Below are 16,315 nucleotides of genomic sequence, written 5' to 3'. Positions count from 1 at the left end.
TTCAGAACTAATAAGCATGATAATAAGCATAAATAAATAATAAATAAATAAGCAGGATAATTGAGAGAACTTGTTCTTGATACGGAGTCTGCTTCGTTTGATATAATCCTTTAGGATCAGTTTGATTATCTTTTCCTTTTCAAAGCATGTATTGAGTTTATAGTCAGTTGAAAACTTCAGATCTTTTGCTTGAGGAATTTTGAGTTTTTAAATCTAAATAAATAAATAAACCTAAATAAGGGATTTTGAGCCTTTATCCTTGCTTTAATCTGCTGTTCACTTATACCCGTTATTCCAGTCTTTTCCTTTGTCTTGTTTTGGTTATCCTTACACTTAACTACTTTTTCTTGCCATGTGTAATTCGTAAATCTGGGAAGCATGTTAACTAAGGCACGTGGCCTATCATCCGGTCTTATCTAAATTGATTAACGAAACCGTCTCTGGTGTCCTTCACATCGTATGAAGTATGGAAAGCCATCTGACTCTACAGTCTTTAACCTGTTTATAAATGTATTTAAATATCCACTAATCCATTACATCTAAGGGATGTGAAATTTTCTTTCCTTTTTTTTGAAGACTTTGCTGATAATAAAAATATCCTACATTATCGTCCAGTCCAGAAAAACCTTCAGAAAATAGTTTACATGACCTGTTTGGAATACTTTTGGTAGTATCTAATGATTATCAGACCATCTGTTTAATTATCTCTTCTAGTATTTAGCAGGGATTGACCTCTGTTCCACATTTCAGTGAATCTTGTTCTTTTCACTTTTGAAAATTTTAGGCAATATATTGCTTGTTTGGCTCCATTTGACAGTTCCCTTATGCTCATTAAGTTCCCAGAGCTCACTGACTGACAGTGTCTCTGTCATCAGATTATAATCAGATTTGTTTGATTGGAGAGTTAATTTATCAAAAATGAATAGTTTTCTTTTCTTAATATTTCCTCTATTCACTCCACTTTGAAAATTGTTCTCATGGGTGGATAAAATTGAGCAAGAAAAAGGAAATAACATAGATTTACTTTATTTTTTTGGTAAGTATAATAATGTCCCAAAGCAATAATTCTCTTTCATTTCAGCACTTTTGCCTTAGGATATTTTTATAAGTGTTGGATCATTTTAAAAATCTTAATGTTTTAGGTGTCTCAACCAAATTGAATATTTTTACAAATGTCTTTTTAAAAATTTAAACTTATTAGAGATAACTTACTAGTAGTCATACTTCTGTCTTTAATTTCTCATAAAGATTATTCATGTGACTGTCTTTATTTTTTCATCGTTTACCTTTTTTCATTCCAGTTTAATTTAGTACTTAAGAATATAGGTTTTAGAATCAGACTTAAATTTGAATTTTGGCTCTGCCTCTTGATGACTATGTACTTAAATGAATGAACTTCTCTGAACTAGTTAATTCATCCTAAAAATCCCCATTTTAATAAGAGTAACTGCCATACAGGATTATTGTTGGGATTTAATGAGGTAAAATACATATAAAACACATAACCCAGTGTCTAGCAGCTGATAAACTCTAATACAGTGCCTGACGTCTAGTATCTGGTAGATACTATTAGAGTTTTCCTATTTCTTAGGATTTTGAAATCCATTTTCCTAAAGAATAAGACATTTGTCTAGCTCTCTGTGCTCATTATTCCCTACTTTGAATTCAAGATGATGCTTCTTACCATTTCCCACTTTCTTACTATTTTTGTTGTTGTTGAAAATGTCGTGATTGTTTTCTTTTTTATGGCTGAATAATAGTCCTATGTGTGTATACCACACATTTTTAAAATTATTTTTTGAAGTTTAATTGAATATCGTATTAGTACAATAGTGACTTAATATACTCTTACTATTTCTTACTTTCTCATTTAGGTTCAGAGGAGTGTATTTTTAACACCTTCATTGAGATACAGTTCCTATATCCCTCCTCACCCATTTAAAGTGTACAGTTCAGTGTTTTTTATTTTGTTTTGTTTTTTAAAGTACGCTTACAGCATTGTGCAGTTGTCAGCATGATCCTAATTCCAGAGCATTTTTGTCACCTCAGAAAGGAACCCCATGTCCACTGGCAGTGATTCTGCCTTCCTCCCTTCTCCCAGGCCCTGGAAACCACTAATCTACTTTCTGGAATTGTGGAATTGCCTATTTTGGACTTTTCACAAAAACAGAATTCACACAGTATGTGGCCTTTATGTCTCCAGCTTCTTCACTTAGCGCCACATTCTCGGGGTTCACATGTACTTCGTAACTGTAGAGCCGGATATCCCGCTGTATGGCTAAAGCACATTTGGTTTATCCATTCATCCATTGATGGACATTTGGCTGGTTTCCACTTTGGAAGTGTTAAGAATAATACTGCTATGAACGTTTATGTACGGGTTTCCATGTGGACATCTGTGTTCATTTCCCTTGTGTGTAAACCTTAGGAGTGGATTTGTTGGGTCACATGGTAGTTCTGTGTTTGGCCTTTTGAGGAGCTCTGTTTGCAGAGTGGCTGCGCTGTCGTCCACCAGCAGAGTGGGTTCGGTTGTCCACGTCCTCCCAGGAGTAGCAGTGGTGCTGTTTTTGATTTGAACCATTCTCGTAGGTGTGTAGTAGTAGCTCCTGGGCATTTCAATTTGTGTTTCTTTAGTGGCTTGTAATGTGGAGTATGTTTTTAGGGGCTTATTTTCCATCTCTCCATTGTCTTTTGTGACATAACAACCTCTTTAACTATTTTGTCTGGTTTTTTATTGGATATGTTATTTAATTTTGAGAGCTCTTTATGCAAAGAATATAAATCCTTCATCAAAAAGATGTTTGGCAAATATTTTTTCTCCATCTGTGGCTTCTCTCTCTCTATTCTTTTTTTTTTATTTTTATTTTTTTTTTTTAAAGATTTTATTTATTTATTTGACAGAGAGAGAACACAAGTAGGCAGAGAGGAAGGCAGAGAGAGAGAAACGAGGAAGCAGGCTCCCTGCCTAGCAGAGAGCCCGATGTGGGACTCGATCCCAGGACCCCGAGATCATGACCTGAGCTGAAGGCAGAGGCTTAACCCACTGAGCCACCCAGGCGCCCCCCTCTCTCTCTATTCTTAATATTAGCTTTAGAAGAGGAGAAGTTTTTAATTTTTGATACAGTCTCATCTTTTTTTTTTTTTTTTTTCTTTCATGGATTGTGCCTATGATGTAGTGGGACCCTAACTCAGGGTCACAAAGATTCTTTACTATGTTTTTGGCCATAAGTTTTATAGTCTTGAGTTTTATAATGATTCATTTTGAATTAATTTTTATATATATGCTTGTGATTGGATTTTTAGTGTCGTTGTATTACCTTTAGTTTACTAAGCTCCCATTCCCAAAATGCAGGAAATTTTTTTAAATGAATGCATAAAACTAATTGGAAAGGTAAACTTCTTGCTTTAAATTACCAGACGATTTTAATACACATTCTTGAAAAGGATATATGTTCATTGTTTGTCATATTCTATTTAATGCTATAAAATTATATTCATCTTGCCTGTTTTATAAAGAGGTATTCAGACATTTTAATTGTTAAAATGTTAAAAAGCAGCATTTAGTTTAAATTATAGTTGGAATGAAAAAGTAATCATGTTTCTGTTAAGGAAAATAATGTATGAAGCCAGTTTAATATTTTCAAATACCAGTAATTAGTGGGAGTCAGAGGACCTTCTTTCCCACTTGTTGCCCTCTTCCTGGACCAGATCCCTGTGTAGCTCATTCCCTCTCTTTGTGCACGTGTCAGAAAAGCTTTCCCCAATGACCATGCTCTTTAAAATGGTAGCCTTACTCCTTCCAGTCGTGGTTCCGCTTTCTGTTTTATTTTTCTCTGAGCACTTTACTATCCTCTATGTGAATTTTACTTAATCTGCCTCCCTTACCAGAATATAAGCTCCCTGGGGGCAGCATTTTGATCACTGATGTGTGCCTGGCATATTGTAGGTGCTCAATAAATGTTGAAGGAAAGAACAAATTAATACATGAAATACATGAAACATTTATTTGCCACCGTGTTCATTTTAAACTTAAGAGCTTCTGATAGGGACATAATAACAAAAGAAACTTTCTGACAGTAGATTATTTATGATGTTTCAGTAAATATTTGCTTTAGGAACCTTTATTCTTATTTTTGTGATTTTTAAAAATCATTATCTACAGGGTTCAGTTTGGCAAAGACTTGGTGCAGATGTGACAGCAGTTGAGTTTTTAGGTCATGTTGGTGGAGTTGGAATTGATATGGAGATATCTAAGAACTTTCAACGCATCCTTCAAAAACAAGGATTTAAATTTAAATTGAATACCAAAGTTACTGGTGCTTCCAAGAAGTCAGATGGAAAAATTGATGTTTCGTAAGTATGCTTCATTTGGTTTTGATACGATATCTTGATCTCTGTGCTTAAGGAAAACACTCTTTTTCAGAATCAGATTTTGTTATGACTTAGGGCCATTTTATTGCTTAATATAACTCTGTATTGCTTATTAAATCTGTCCATTGAAATTCATGACGAAGTTGATGCTAGAAAATTTAATTGAGTGTTCTTACTGTAATGTGCTTCCTCCTGGTATACATTTGGAAATATTTACACTCTTAACATTCAGTAAAACTCAGTATTTTTAGATATATAGGGGGAAATCTTTAAGAATATTGGATTGTTTACTGTGTGCCTGGCACTCTTCTTACTAAATACCCCTATAACATAATGAAATTACTTGCCTAAGGTCACATAGCAAGTGAGAGGTGGGGCCATTGCTTGATCTTCTGATTGTAAGACCTGTGTTCTTGTTTTTTGGTTTTTTTTTGTGAGGTTTGACTGATAGACCTCTAGAGGATTTGTACGTTTTCATTGCATGACTCCTGTTTGTTTAAAGTGTCAGCATCACTCGAGAAACATCTGTTCTTACATTTCTAAGTCTGTCAGTTGTTTCTGTTGATGTGTGATTAATAGTCACACACTGTTCATTGTCTAGTATTGAAGGTGCTTCTGGTGGGAAAGCCGAAGTTATCACTTGTGATGTACTCTTGGTTTGCATTGGCCGACGACCCTTTACTCAGAACTTGGGACTGGAAGAGCTTGGAATTGAACTAGATCCTAGAGGTAGAATTCCAGTCAATACCAGATTCCAAACTAAAATTCCAAAGTAAGTTGGATAATTATTGCATTTTCAAAAAACTTTAAAATTTATTTTAAATACTATTTTGAAAATAAGACTTGTTATGCTTAAATGCACTGGCTTTGGGGAAGAAGAGTAAACTCATCTGTGGAAACAGAAAGAGTTGAATGTTTTCATTACCCAGAGATGAGAACCTGAACTCATACCCATTTTGTCTATTTTTTGGTTACTTAGTAACTAGAAACTTCTGTTACCATGGTGTAATGAAGATGAGTAGCTGTGGCAGCAGAAGTTGACTGTGTTTCTTTTCATCTCTGTGGTAGTATCTACGCTATTGGGGACGTGGTTGCTGGTCCGATGCTGGCTCACAAAGCAGAGGATGAAGGCATCATCTGTGTTGAAGGAATGGCTGGTGGCGCTGTGCACATTGACTACAACTGTGTACCCTCTGTAATTTACACACACCCTGAAGTTGCTTGGGTCGGCAAATCAGAGGAGCAGTTGAAGGAAGAGGTAATTCTGAATGCTGGGGTAGTTTTAATGCCATTGTATGAATTGAGTTAATGACGCTGGTGGCTGAGAATCGTTTTTATTATTAATGCATTTTGAAATTATGTAGAATGTTATATATTTTTTCCTTTGTCGGTAGCGTAGAGGAGATCATTCATTTGCCTGTCTTCAAAGTGGTAATTCCAGAGCTCTTACATTTTCCTTTGAAATACACCCCGATGAACTGATGTTTGCGTTTGCTTGTGTTTGTACCCAGAATGTATCTCATTAGCAAGCAGTTTTGGTCTTGCCCTTATTATACTCTGAAGAGTTGCCTTGGGATTTATTTTCTGAACATATGGTGGATGATTGCACCAATGGGAATACATTTTTTCAGCGTTTATGTAGGTTCTCATTTTCTTTCTCTTGCAGGGTATTGAGTACAAGGTTGGGAAATTCCCCTTTGCTGCTAACAGCAGAGCTAAGACAAATGCGGACACAGATGGCATGGTGAAGATTCTGGGACAGAAATCAACAGACAGGGTGTTGGGAGCACATATTCTAGGACCGGTGAGTATCCGAAAGCCCCAAACCCTGTTACGATTTCTGGAAAGCGTTGCTGTTTAGACTCAAAGCCAGCTGCTCTTTACATCCTGAGGTCGTTACTTACCAGCGGAAGTTCGTGTGTTTCTAACAAGGCAACCGGCGGCACTCTCACGGGCTGGCTCATCACATCGTCTGCTTTCCGTTCTGCAGCTGCCATTATCCTCTTGAAACCTACACCAGGCCCTGTGCCTGCTGAAAACTCCAGTGGCCCTTTTCTGCCTCGGGCTGTTACATACAAGGCCCCACGAAATCTGGTCCCGTGTGGCTTCCTGAACTCCTGTCTTTTCACTCTTCCCTTTCACTCAGTAATTCCCTACCTCAGGGGCCTTCTCTCAGTTTCCTAACAGGCCAGTATTCCCACATCAGCGCCTTTGTGCTTGTGGAACCCGTTGCTTCCAGGTCTTTGTATGACTTGTTCCTGTTAGGTCTCAGCTCAGATGTTACCTCCTCAGAGAGGCCCTTCCTCTCACAGGCCCTGAGGTATGCACTTCCCCTCGGGATCTGCCGCAGTATTTGTAATAAAACATTGGAGTCCTTAGTCTGTAACACGTTTTTATGTATACATGCAGTAACTTTAATGTTCACGGTTGTGGGGCAGGAGTTGCTCTCCCCATTTTTGAAGTGAATAAATGGAATGAAGCACACAGTAAGTGCTCGAAGGGACTCAGCGGTAGGATTAAAATCCAGGCCAGCTGGCTCTGGAGTCCAAGCGCTTCTCTTCTGTGCCGCCTTTCCTGTTAAGCTTTTCCTGCCTGCAGGCAGTTAGTTAATTGCTCCAGCGGAGAATCCTGTTAGCTTGTAGTTTTCGCCATGGGAAGAAAATGACTTCTTGGTCTCTTCTCTTAATAAAGGGCGCTGGTGAAATGGTGAATGAAGCCGCTCTCGCGCTGGAGTACGGAGCATCCTGTGAGGATATAGCCAGAGTCTGCCATGCACATCCGGTAATTATGGACAACGTGCAGAATTAGTGGTTACCTCAGGTTTCTTCTCACCCACAAGTAATTTGTTTCTAATTTCAAATTTCTTCCCTTACAGACCTTATCAGAAGCTTTTAGAGAAGCAAACCTGGCTGCATCATTCGGCAAATCAATCAACTTTTAAATTAGAAGATTATATTTTTCTGAAATTTACTGGGAGCTTTTGTGGAGGCCAAATTTCTGAATAGGAAATGCTCACAACTCCAAGAATTTCTAGGACTGAATTATGAAACTTTTGGAAGGTTTTAATAGGTTCGGAGAGAATGGAATAATCTCATCTATTTTAAAATAAATTGAATATTTTGTTTCAGTGCATTGAAATTGCAGAAAAAAGCTACTTATAGTAGCATCCTGGAAAATTTTCTTCAACCCATATTTCCATGTTGTTTCTGAACGATTCGACTTCACTAAATTTATGTTACATAGCTTTTATCTCTGCTCTTGTAAAGTTGGATTTACTTACATGGATGGAGCTGGCACAAAGTATGTGAGCCAGCTGTGTTTGAAGCAAGGCGATCAAGTTATTTTAAACTTGGTTTTTGTATTGGAAACAGTCATTAGGATCAGATTAAAATATGTATAAACCATACTGATGTAAATAAATGATCTCACTTATTTTATTTAATCCCCAAATTCTTGCTTAGAGGCTTAGAGGTAGAATTTATGTTTATGTTTTTAAGGACCCAGTGAGGTCTGCAGTTTCTAGTTACCCAGTTAGCCAAATTAAGGAGGTATATCTGTGAAATTCAAATATTAAATGAAGACATAACTGTATTACAGTGGGGAATGAAAATACAGAAATAAATAGTCTTAAATATTCATTTATCTGTTGTTTTGAGTGGATGTCAAGATGGTCCTAATTCGTTTATGACTATCTGTAGTGTATATTCTTACCTTACATCTGTTTATTCCTCTTCTAGGCCTGGATGTATCTTTTACGACATTAAGGCATTTAAAAGGTCATTACCCTTTCATCTGTTATAGTGATACCAGCTAACTGTGGAAGCATATACTTTTGGAGACACAGCATATGGGAAAATTTAATCTGTTTTCTCCTGTGGCTTTCCAGTGTATCCGTGGCTGGGTAAATGACTTTCTTTAAAGAATGCTATAAAATTATACTTAACAATTAATGTTTATAAAATGGCCAGCTTTTGAAACACTTCAGTAACAAAGTATTAAATGTTAAAATAGGCTTTTGCATATTTTAACTAAATTAAAGAATCAGATTCAGTAGTTCTCAAATTTAGGATAGCATATTCTAACAAGGAAAAACTAAAAGTACTAGAAATGTGCAAACTAGATACTCACTTGATTGCAACTTACAGATCACAGCCTAAGGGAAAGTTTATAGAGAGTATAATGTGTCAGAACGCTCTGTGGCATAAGGTACTGTCAATCGCTCAGTTAGAAGGAAAGTGTTGAGTTGTCCTCAGGTTTTAATTGCATCATCAGTGGGTCACATTTCCCTTTTTCTTCTATGTCCAGTAGTCTTGGATTGTGTGATGGTCATGAATGATCCATTATAAAGACTTTGGATTCTCTTACTTACCTTGGAAAAATAGGGAATTTCTCTCTCAGTGGGCAGTTAACTTGGCTGAACCCCAACTCCATTTTTGCTGGGGGCAGCAGCTGAAACATTTACCCAGTCATTTCAGCTTTACCTTGGCTGCATTACGTCTGTCCCATGCATGTGTAGTTCATAGGTCAACCGGACGCTGGGCAAATGATATGCAGACACAACTGATAATGTGTCTCTCTTCTGGGGCTCCCCCCCGCCTCATATTTTAGTTATTCTCGTTGCCCCCGACCCAGTCTTCTGATTCCTTAATCAGTAAAACTTGGCTTCTGCCCAGTGTGATACTTGCTGGGACCCAGTGCTGTTCTTGGTCAACTCCCCTCTATCTCCTGCCTGCTTCTGGTGGGTCTCCAGGACCTTTACTTTAAAGCATCTGTATTTTGTTCAGATTCTGCAGTAGTGATAGCAGGAGGGCTGGCCTGAGACATGCTACTTTGCCATTATTGGAAATTACTTCTGTGTGTTTAAAAATCTGAAATCCCAGTATTCTGTGAAGTGCTCGTTTAAACTTCAAACATGTTACCTACTTTAGGGAAAGAAATAATAGTGAGAAATAGAATTTAATATGAAGTTCTAGTTATAGAAACACAAAATAGTTAAATATACCTAGGCGGGAATGAAGTTGTGGGTATAAAACATTTTAAATATTCATTTTTTATTTACTAAGTTCTCACTATTTTCTTGGCTTGCGAGGGGTGGGAATTAGTTGTCCAGTTCCCTGAGTTAATTAAAATGAGTGATTTTGAAGTAACATCGTTAGTCGTTTAGCTAGAGAGGAATGGGTAGTAGAAAAGACTTCAATTTTGAATAAAATACTTAAAATTAAGGGAAAAAATTAGTTGCTGTAGTAGATGATGAGGTAAAACCACTTTGCTAGGTAGTAGGATTTCTACCTAAATAAAAATGACAAATAATTGCCTTGAAGGAGAGGGAGGTTGCTTTATTGTTTAAGTTATATGTTTACATAAGTTTGATTAGGCTGAGCTTCATATGTGGCTGTGGTGTTCGTGTGGATGGTGGTTCAGTGCTACCCAGAACTGGTCTCGCTCTAAAAATTTCTGAAAAAGACCACTGAGGGCTTGGCCTGTTCTCCAGCTCCTCTCTGAGGTTGACATGGGTTTGGCAGTTGGAATACAACTGTTTTCTTTATCCCGTGGAATAAGTGATTGTTCTGTGATTGTTTTGGCCTCTCGTACAGACCGTAGCAGAGAATCTCTAGTTTATGAAATCTAATAAAGCCAGTATAAATACTGGGAAGTCACAGTATCATTTTGTACTTTGATTGGCACTGCTCACTTGGCAGGAGCAATGTTCCTAAACCCTGGCTGGATTTCATTTCAGCCTTCCCCCTCACCACCTAGAATAGGGCCAGGATTGCTCACACTTAAAAGCCAGTTTACCCTCCTGATTTTCTAAAAATTGCTTTTTGTTCTCTTTCCCAGAGCAAGGAATCCTTAGAGGAGTTTTGGAGATTGGAGCCACTGAGTAGCCACTGAAATGGTGAAGGGTGGGGAGGGCCTTAGGCTATATCCTCTCCTACCTCCCCCACCCCCCAGTCCCTCACCCTGGCCACCCCACTGGGAGGTGATTTGGGGGCAGATGTGTGGTGGATATTGACTTAGCAAACATGATAGCTTGTTTACAGACAAAACAGAAATTAGGTCCTGTGAAGGCAGTTTGTTTATGAAACCATTTTACATTGAAAATATCCTTGCTTCAAGGGATTCACAAACACTAAATCAGTAAAATTTAAGAATTATCCCAAATATATATTTATACAAAAGGACTGTATTTTATTTTTAACTCCGTACAAAATGTGGTGATTAAAAACATTAAATAGGTAATGAGTTGTATTTTGAAGATCATGAAGTCAGTTTTTTCAATGGAGCTCTTCTCCTTTGGCTACCTCAGCCACCTTCGAGCCTTTCCTCCTCCATTACAAGCAGGTGCTATAAACGGCAACCTTCTGGCTTATATCCTTCAGGAGCGAACGGACCTCTCCTTCTAATCTTACTAATTCTTGAGCTTTATCTTCTAAATATTTTTGATTGTCCTCGTATTTTCTTTCTAAATCTGTGGGAGATAAAAAGAAGTAGTCTGAGCCAATTATACTAGAATGATCTCCATCTCCTGATGCTCCAAGACAAAGTGAACAGATTTTCAACCTTTTAAATAAACTCTGTGGAGGTCTTAATGTTAAAATACCTTATGAAAGCATGAGCCTGAGACCCACCTTTCAGGAGCTGGAGCTTGCTGTTGGCTTGAGCCAGAAGTGTTTTTGCTTCATTTTGTAGCATTTCAGCTTTCCTTCTGGCATCCGCGGATTCTTCGGTTTTTTTGGCAATTAATTTTTCCACCTTCTTATACTTTTCATCCACTTCGCCATCTAGAGCCTACAGTTCCAGTTAGAGAGCAGGGATACATGTAATCTCTGACATTAAGAGTGTCCTTGTGGCAAGCTCAGAAGGGTACTCAGGCATTAAGCTATTTGCTGTAAATAATTAAATATTCTGAAACAGTGGAAGTACAGTACTGACATAGGAGGTGTTTTTTGTTGTTTTTTTTTTTTTAAATGAAGGATCTGAAAGACACTTTAGAGTTGGAACAGGTCTCCAGGCCTGTTTCTCCTATCAGCACTTTTCTCTGGTGATGTCGGAAGACAGTTACATGGCAGTAAAGAAGTAGGTTTTCTCTAAGTAGGTTTGCTGTGATCCAGTGTTAGATATCAGAAAAGGCCCATCTGAAGAGCTGATAGGAGGACCATCTGGATTGTGACTAGTGTGGGGTGTGCAGAGACTGAGGGAAGGAAGGGGAGATGAGAAATTGGTGTGTGTTTGACCTGCAGGTGCTGCTTCGGAGAAACACTGTTCAAACAATAGCCATTGATAAAGGGACCTACCTCAGTGTCAGGGGTCTTACTCATCTTAGTGTAATCAAATGCTATGTTTTTGGGAAAAATGCTATGTAAAAAGACTGCTTGGGGAGATGTATGTTCTCAGCACTACGAGAAAGTACAAATGTGATAGAAAAGAAGGACAGGGTAGTGCACTTTGCTTCCTGCTTTGTTCTCTTCCCAAATTGGAGGTGGGAAGAGGTCTCCCTTCTGGAATGCCTAAACGCTACATTAACCTCAAGGAAAAATCTTGACGAAATAGCAGTTTATAACTCCCTGCTGTTCATTTAACAGTTGGCACATTCCCCTCAAAAGTGTAAAGAGGTTTCTTTGGAGATAAACATTTGCCCGCTGAATGTGTATTTTAATGATTACTTGGCTTCTAATGAAAAATTTGGGTTGTATGAGATTTTCTCTGTAATGTATAGTACCTTCCAGTGAGAAGCATGAATGCGAGTGGAAGTGAGATTTAGTTCCCTGCTAGTGGTTCTGTGACGGACTCCTTAAGCTTTTTCTACCCTGCTTTTCCAAGATTTCTCAAACGGCCAAGTAAGTACCATATGCCATAAAGGCCTTCCTACTTGAATTACCAAAGTATAAGCTCCGTGTGCTTGTTTTAAGACTTCCGTCCCTAAGTTAATTTCATTTTTCTGTGTCCTTATCCAAGTGTGGATATGAGGGCTTAGGTCACACTCCTTGGACACTTGCATATCCACTCCCACTCTTTTCCATCTGGGTCTCTAATGACTGCTATTTCAAAACAAGTCTCTGGGGATATTTCTGATGAATAACCGTTGGGTCCATGTCCCTTACTGATTCCAAGGAAGGCAATAAGGAGACTCATTGCTCCTTTATGAACACAGCTATGAAGTTACAAAGCTTTACTCACCTTTTTAACATCATCTGCACTTTGTTTCACAGTGTGCACTACTTTTTCAATGTATTCTGCCTCCCCAGAGTTCTGGGCTGCCTTCCGCTTCAGCTCTTCCACGTTCCTCTCTAGCTCACTGATGCGCTGGGAGGCGTTGAGCAAGGTCTCCTCAGAAGCAGCGGTTTCAGACTCAATCTGCAAGTATAAGGTCAGTCACCCAGCAGGCCATTAATTTAACAAGTGTTCGGGCGTGCTAGGGATACAAGTTTAGAGGAAGATTAAAGGCTGCTTATGCTCTCTTGCCCTGGACCCAAAGAAAAAAATTACTAAAAGGAAAACAGAATTTCCAGAAAGCTTACATAAAGTGCCCAACTTTATTCTTCTTGTCATTCTGATGATCTTGGCTGGAAATTCATGTAAACTTCTTACCGAACCACCCCCAGACAGCTTAATGTGTTGAGAAAGCATTTTACGGACACCTGGAAGCTTTGGCTAAACAATGGTCACAAATAAGCAGATGTGAGAGGAAGGATTTCCACAGAAATTTCCAAATTCATGTGGGTGGGAAAATGATAACTCCCAAGTCACCTTTTGTTTTTCCTGTCAACTCGAAATGTTAAACTCTAGTGGAGGTTATGGGTCTTCAGAAACCACCCGGAAAGTTGAATGTTCTCAGCTAATTACCAAAGGCAGATCAGGGATGTTCTTGAAAACTTAGAAAAGTTACTCTAGGACTGTGAGATGGCATGTTGCCTGGGGAGGTGATGGCTGGGACCCATAAATACTCAAAGTAATTTAGTGAAAAAATATCTGGATAATTGGCAAGGATCCACCTATGATCTCTTTTCAAAGAATAACCAGTGAACATTGATTTTTAAAAGCTAGCCCAAGTTAAGCAGTCTGACCCATGACAGAAGCACCAGTTTCACTGAGCACCTTGGTTTTTAATTATCTTCAAGCATTGGTCTATTCATAGAATTAAGTCTGAATAACAATAATGTCATAATATAGACATGGCAAAATTTGTAAGTATTTCAAACCAAATGATTGTTAACCTAAAAGTTCACCCATTAATTAACATAGAAAAATATTCTTAGTAGTTCTGATTCTTAGACGATAAGCTATATAGTTTTAATTATAAATGATTCTGTTTGACAAGCTTTCATTAAAAGCATAGTTTAGAGGTTCTTTTTGCTTCTTAACCTAAAACGCTTGTCCCCCAGAGTCCCTGAAAGAAAAACTGTCATTGTTCACTTGTACTGTCAAGCCAAATATCCCACCCACCTGTAGTTCCATTAAATCCTATATTTTCTATTTTGCTTCTCAAAACTTAGTAATTTTTAAAAAAGATTTACTTACTTTAAAGAGCATGTGTCTGCAAAGCAGAGGGAAGGGCAAAGGAAGAGGGAAAGAGCATTTCAAACAGACCTCTGAGCTGAGCACGGAGCACCACTCAGAGGTCCATCTCACAACACTGAAAACACAACCTGAGCCGAAACCAAGAGTCGGAGGCTTAATCTGACTGTGCCACTGAGGTGCCCCAAAACTTAGTAATTTTTATAAAGTTACTAAACAGATAAAGTTCATTAAAATGTTAACAGAACATGAGAAATTTGCAAAACCCTAGAGATAGAAAAATCAGAATAATCAAAGGGTTAGAACATCAGAGTCTGGTGGGAAAATGTAATTTTTCCACACCCGAACAAGAAGAGCCCTTATGTATATACTCAAAATTTAAGAACGGAAAGTGGGGGAGGAACTATTGTTCCTCATGTTATTGAGCACAGCAGAATAGGGGAAGACAGGTTTGTATCAACCAGTGGTAGGAAAAGCAGGCTGAAAGACCACCTCTCAGATGTTAAACATTAGGGACTCTTGGCCTGGGAAGGGTGACAGTGCAGAATAATGGCATCTAATTTCAGAGTATATTCCGAGAAGAAGGGTAGGGATTGTAGGAGTCCCTTTTACTTCCCCTCCATTTTTATAAAACAAATTATATTTGCATTACTTTTAAGTGATATGACTTTTAAAAATAAAGTACTAAATCCATGTGAAAAATTCTTTGTGTATGCTTTTAATACCTAGTAGTCCCTGAGTCAAGAGTATTCTGCTTATGGTAAGTTTTTGGGGTGCCTGGCCGGCTCAGTCAGTAGAGCAGGTGACCCCTGATCTCAGGGTTGTGAATTCAAGCCACACACTGGGTGTAGAGTTTACTTAAAAAAACTAAGTTTTCCATGCATTCTGAACAAAACGTTGTTCAGCTGTAAGATCCCTAGTAGGTTCCTCTAGAATTGGGGACTAGAAGCATTTTGACCTTCATTGCTCTCCAGAGGTTTTCAAAACGTACAATAAAATTTTGTGAACGCTCACCTCATAAATTTTGAGCTACTGTTGTTCACGATGTAGGTTGCCTTTGGGCTGCTTTATAACAGCAGGAGTTTCCTATAACTAAGTTTTGAAATTACTACCATCCTTCCTACTACTGAATAGTCTATGTGATTCCTTGAAGGAACAGGAGAGAAACACATGGGCTATGAAAGTAAAGGGGACTTAACCATCCACTGTCTTCAGGGTCCTTTTTTCCCCTCAAACAACGTTTTTAGCACCCATGCTAGGGGAGTCGTTTGGCTTTACTGAGATTAGAGCTGTCCTTCATGTTACGCTTTCACCTGTCAGATGTGCTTCCTCTCCGGGCAGTTTCTGCGAGCGTTTTCTCCCCCCCCCCCCCCCCCAGTGAGGGCTACACTGTCTTACCGACGTGAGCAGGTTCTGGGTTCCCTGGATGTCTTCGTCTGCCTGCTTAATGGCCTTCTCTGCTGCAATCTGCGCCTTTTCCGCTTCCTCCAGCGCTTCCTTCACCATGGCTGCGGTGACTTGAACATCACTTGCACTTTTGCTGAGTGAAAGGAGGAGACCATCAATGTGAACATGAAAAAGTTACTGCCTCTCAGAACATTTAAAAAAAGAAAAACTTTCTTTTAAAGTACAGCCCTCCTGGAATGACCCAGAGAGACACATACAGGTCACTCTTCTGAAATGTCCCTGGTTAAAGACTTTTTACTCCCTGCTAGACACACAAGCCCCCAAATGCCAGAACGTCTTCAGATACCTGGCTCTCTTAGCTTCTTCCAGCAACATCTCCGCTCTGGCAACGTCAGCAGCGCTTTGCTGTAGAATGACCTCGACTTGAGAAAGGCTTTCAACTCGCTCCCGAATATCTTCTGTCAAGTTCTGTAACTGCTGCGGGGTGCTGGGCATCTCCATCTTCAGTACCTCATTAGCCACCGCTTCAATGCTATCCAGATCTGCACTATCCTCTGTGAAAAGCAATGATGTTCCCATGAAGAGGTCAAAGTCACAGATGGCGAACTCAGTCCCTTCTGGTCACCCACCTGGTGAACAGCCTTCCGGGTGACTCCAAGACCTAGGCACCTCCTGTTTAGGAATTTATTGTCTAGTTGAGTAGTTACATATAGAAAAACTAGCTACAGGAATTTGGTATAGCCTGGGAAAGTCAGGGAGGGCTTTGCAGAGGATGAGGAACTGATCAGGTTTTGAAGTATAGTAGGGTTCAAAAGGAGGAAGATGGACATCTCTGGATGGAGATGAGCCAAGCATGTCCCGTCAAAGTCAAGCAGAGCGAATGGTTTAGGTTACAGAAGAGGAGCAACTCAGGGAGGGGCAGAGGGAGAGAGAGACTCTTCAGCAGACTGCGTTGAGCACAGAGCCTGACACGGGGCTCGGTCCCATGACCCTGATACCATGACCTGAGCTGAAGCCAGGA

General features: G+C 39.0%; 2 protein-coding genes across 2 annotated transcripts in view; one reads left to right on the top strand and one right to left on the bottom strand.

Annotated features, from left to right (window-relative positions):
• DLD (dihydrolipoamide dehydrogenase) overlaps positions 1-8,009 on the top strand; it is a 30,817-nt gene extending 22,808 nt beyond the window's left edge. Inside the window, exons 9-14 of the mRNA XM_080818692.1 lie at positions 4,163-4,353; positions 4,973-5,143; positions 5,440-5,629; positions 6,038-6,175; positions 7,063-7,152; positions 7,247-8,009. Coding sequence (XP_080674818.1) covers positions 4,163-4,353; positions 4,973-5,143; positions 5,440-5,629; positions 6,038-6,175; positions 7,063-7,152; positions 7,247-7,312 — 846 coding nt within the window. The 3' untranslated portion in view covers positions 7,313-8,009. The remainder of the gene's footprint in view (positions 1-4,162; positions 4,354-4,972; positions 5,144-5,439; positions 5,630-6,037; positions 6,176-7,062; positions 7,153-7,246) is intronic.
• A 1,680-nt stretch (positions 8,010-9,689) lies between these two features.
• LAMB1 (laminin subunit beta 1) overlaps positions 9,690-16,315 on the bottom strand; it is a 62,836-nt gene continuing 56,210 nt past the window's right edge. The window contains exons 27-31 of the mRNA XM_080818691.1: positions 15,641-15,848; positions 15,286-15,427; positions 12,550-12,726; positions 11,001-11,160; positions 9,690-10,840 (exon numbers count right to left, since the gene is read on the bottom strand). Coding sequence (XP_080674817.1) covers positions 10,704-10,840; positions 11,001-11,160; positions 12,550-12,726; positions 15,286-15,427; positions 15,641-15,848 — 824 coding nt within the window. The 3' untranslated portion in view covers positions 9,690-10,703. The remainder of the gene's footprint in view (positions 10,841-11,000; positions 11,161-12,549; positions 12,727-15,285; positions 15,428-15,640; positions 15,849-16,315) is intronic.

Source organism: Martes martes (assembly GCF_963455335.1).
Source record: "Martes martes genome assembly, chromosome: 11".
Classification (NCBI taxonomy): domain Eukaryota; kingdom Metazoa; phylum Chordata; class Mammalia; order Carnivora; family Mustelidae; genus Martes; species Martes martes.
The sequence above is the reverse complement of the archived record's forward strand: the minus strand, read 5'-3'. Positions and strand labels throughout refer to the sequence as shown.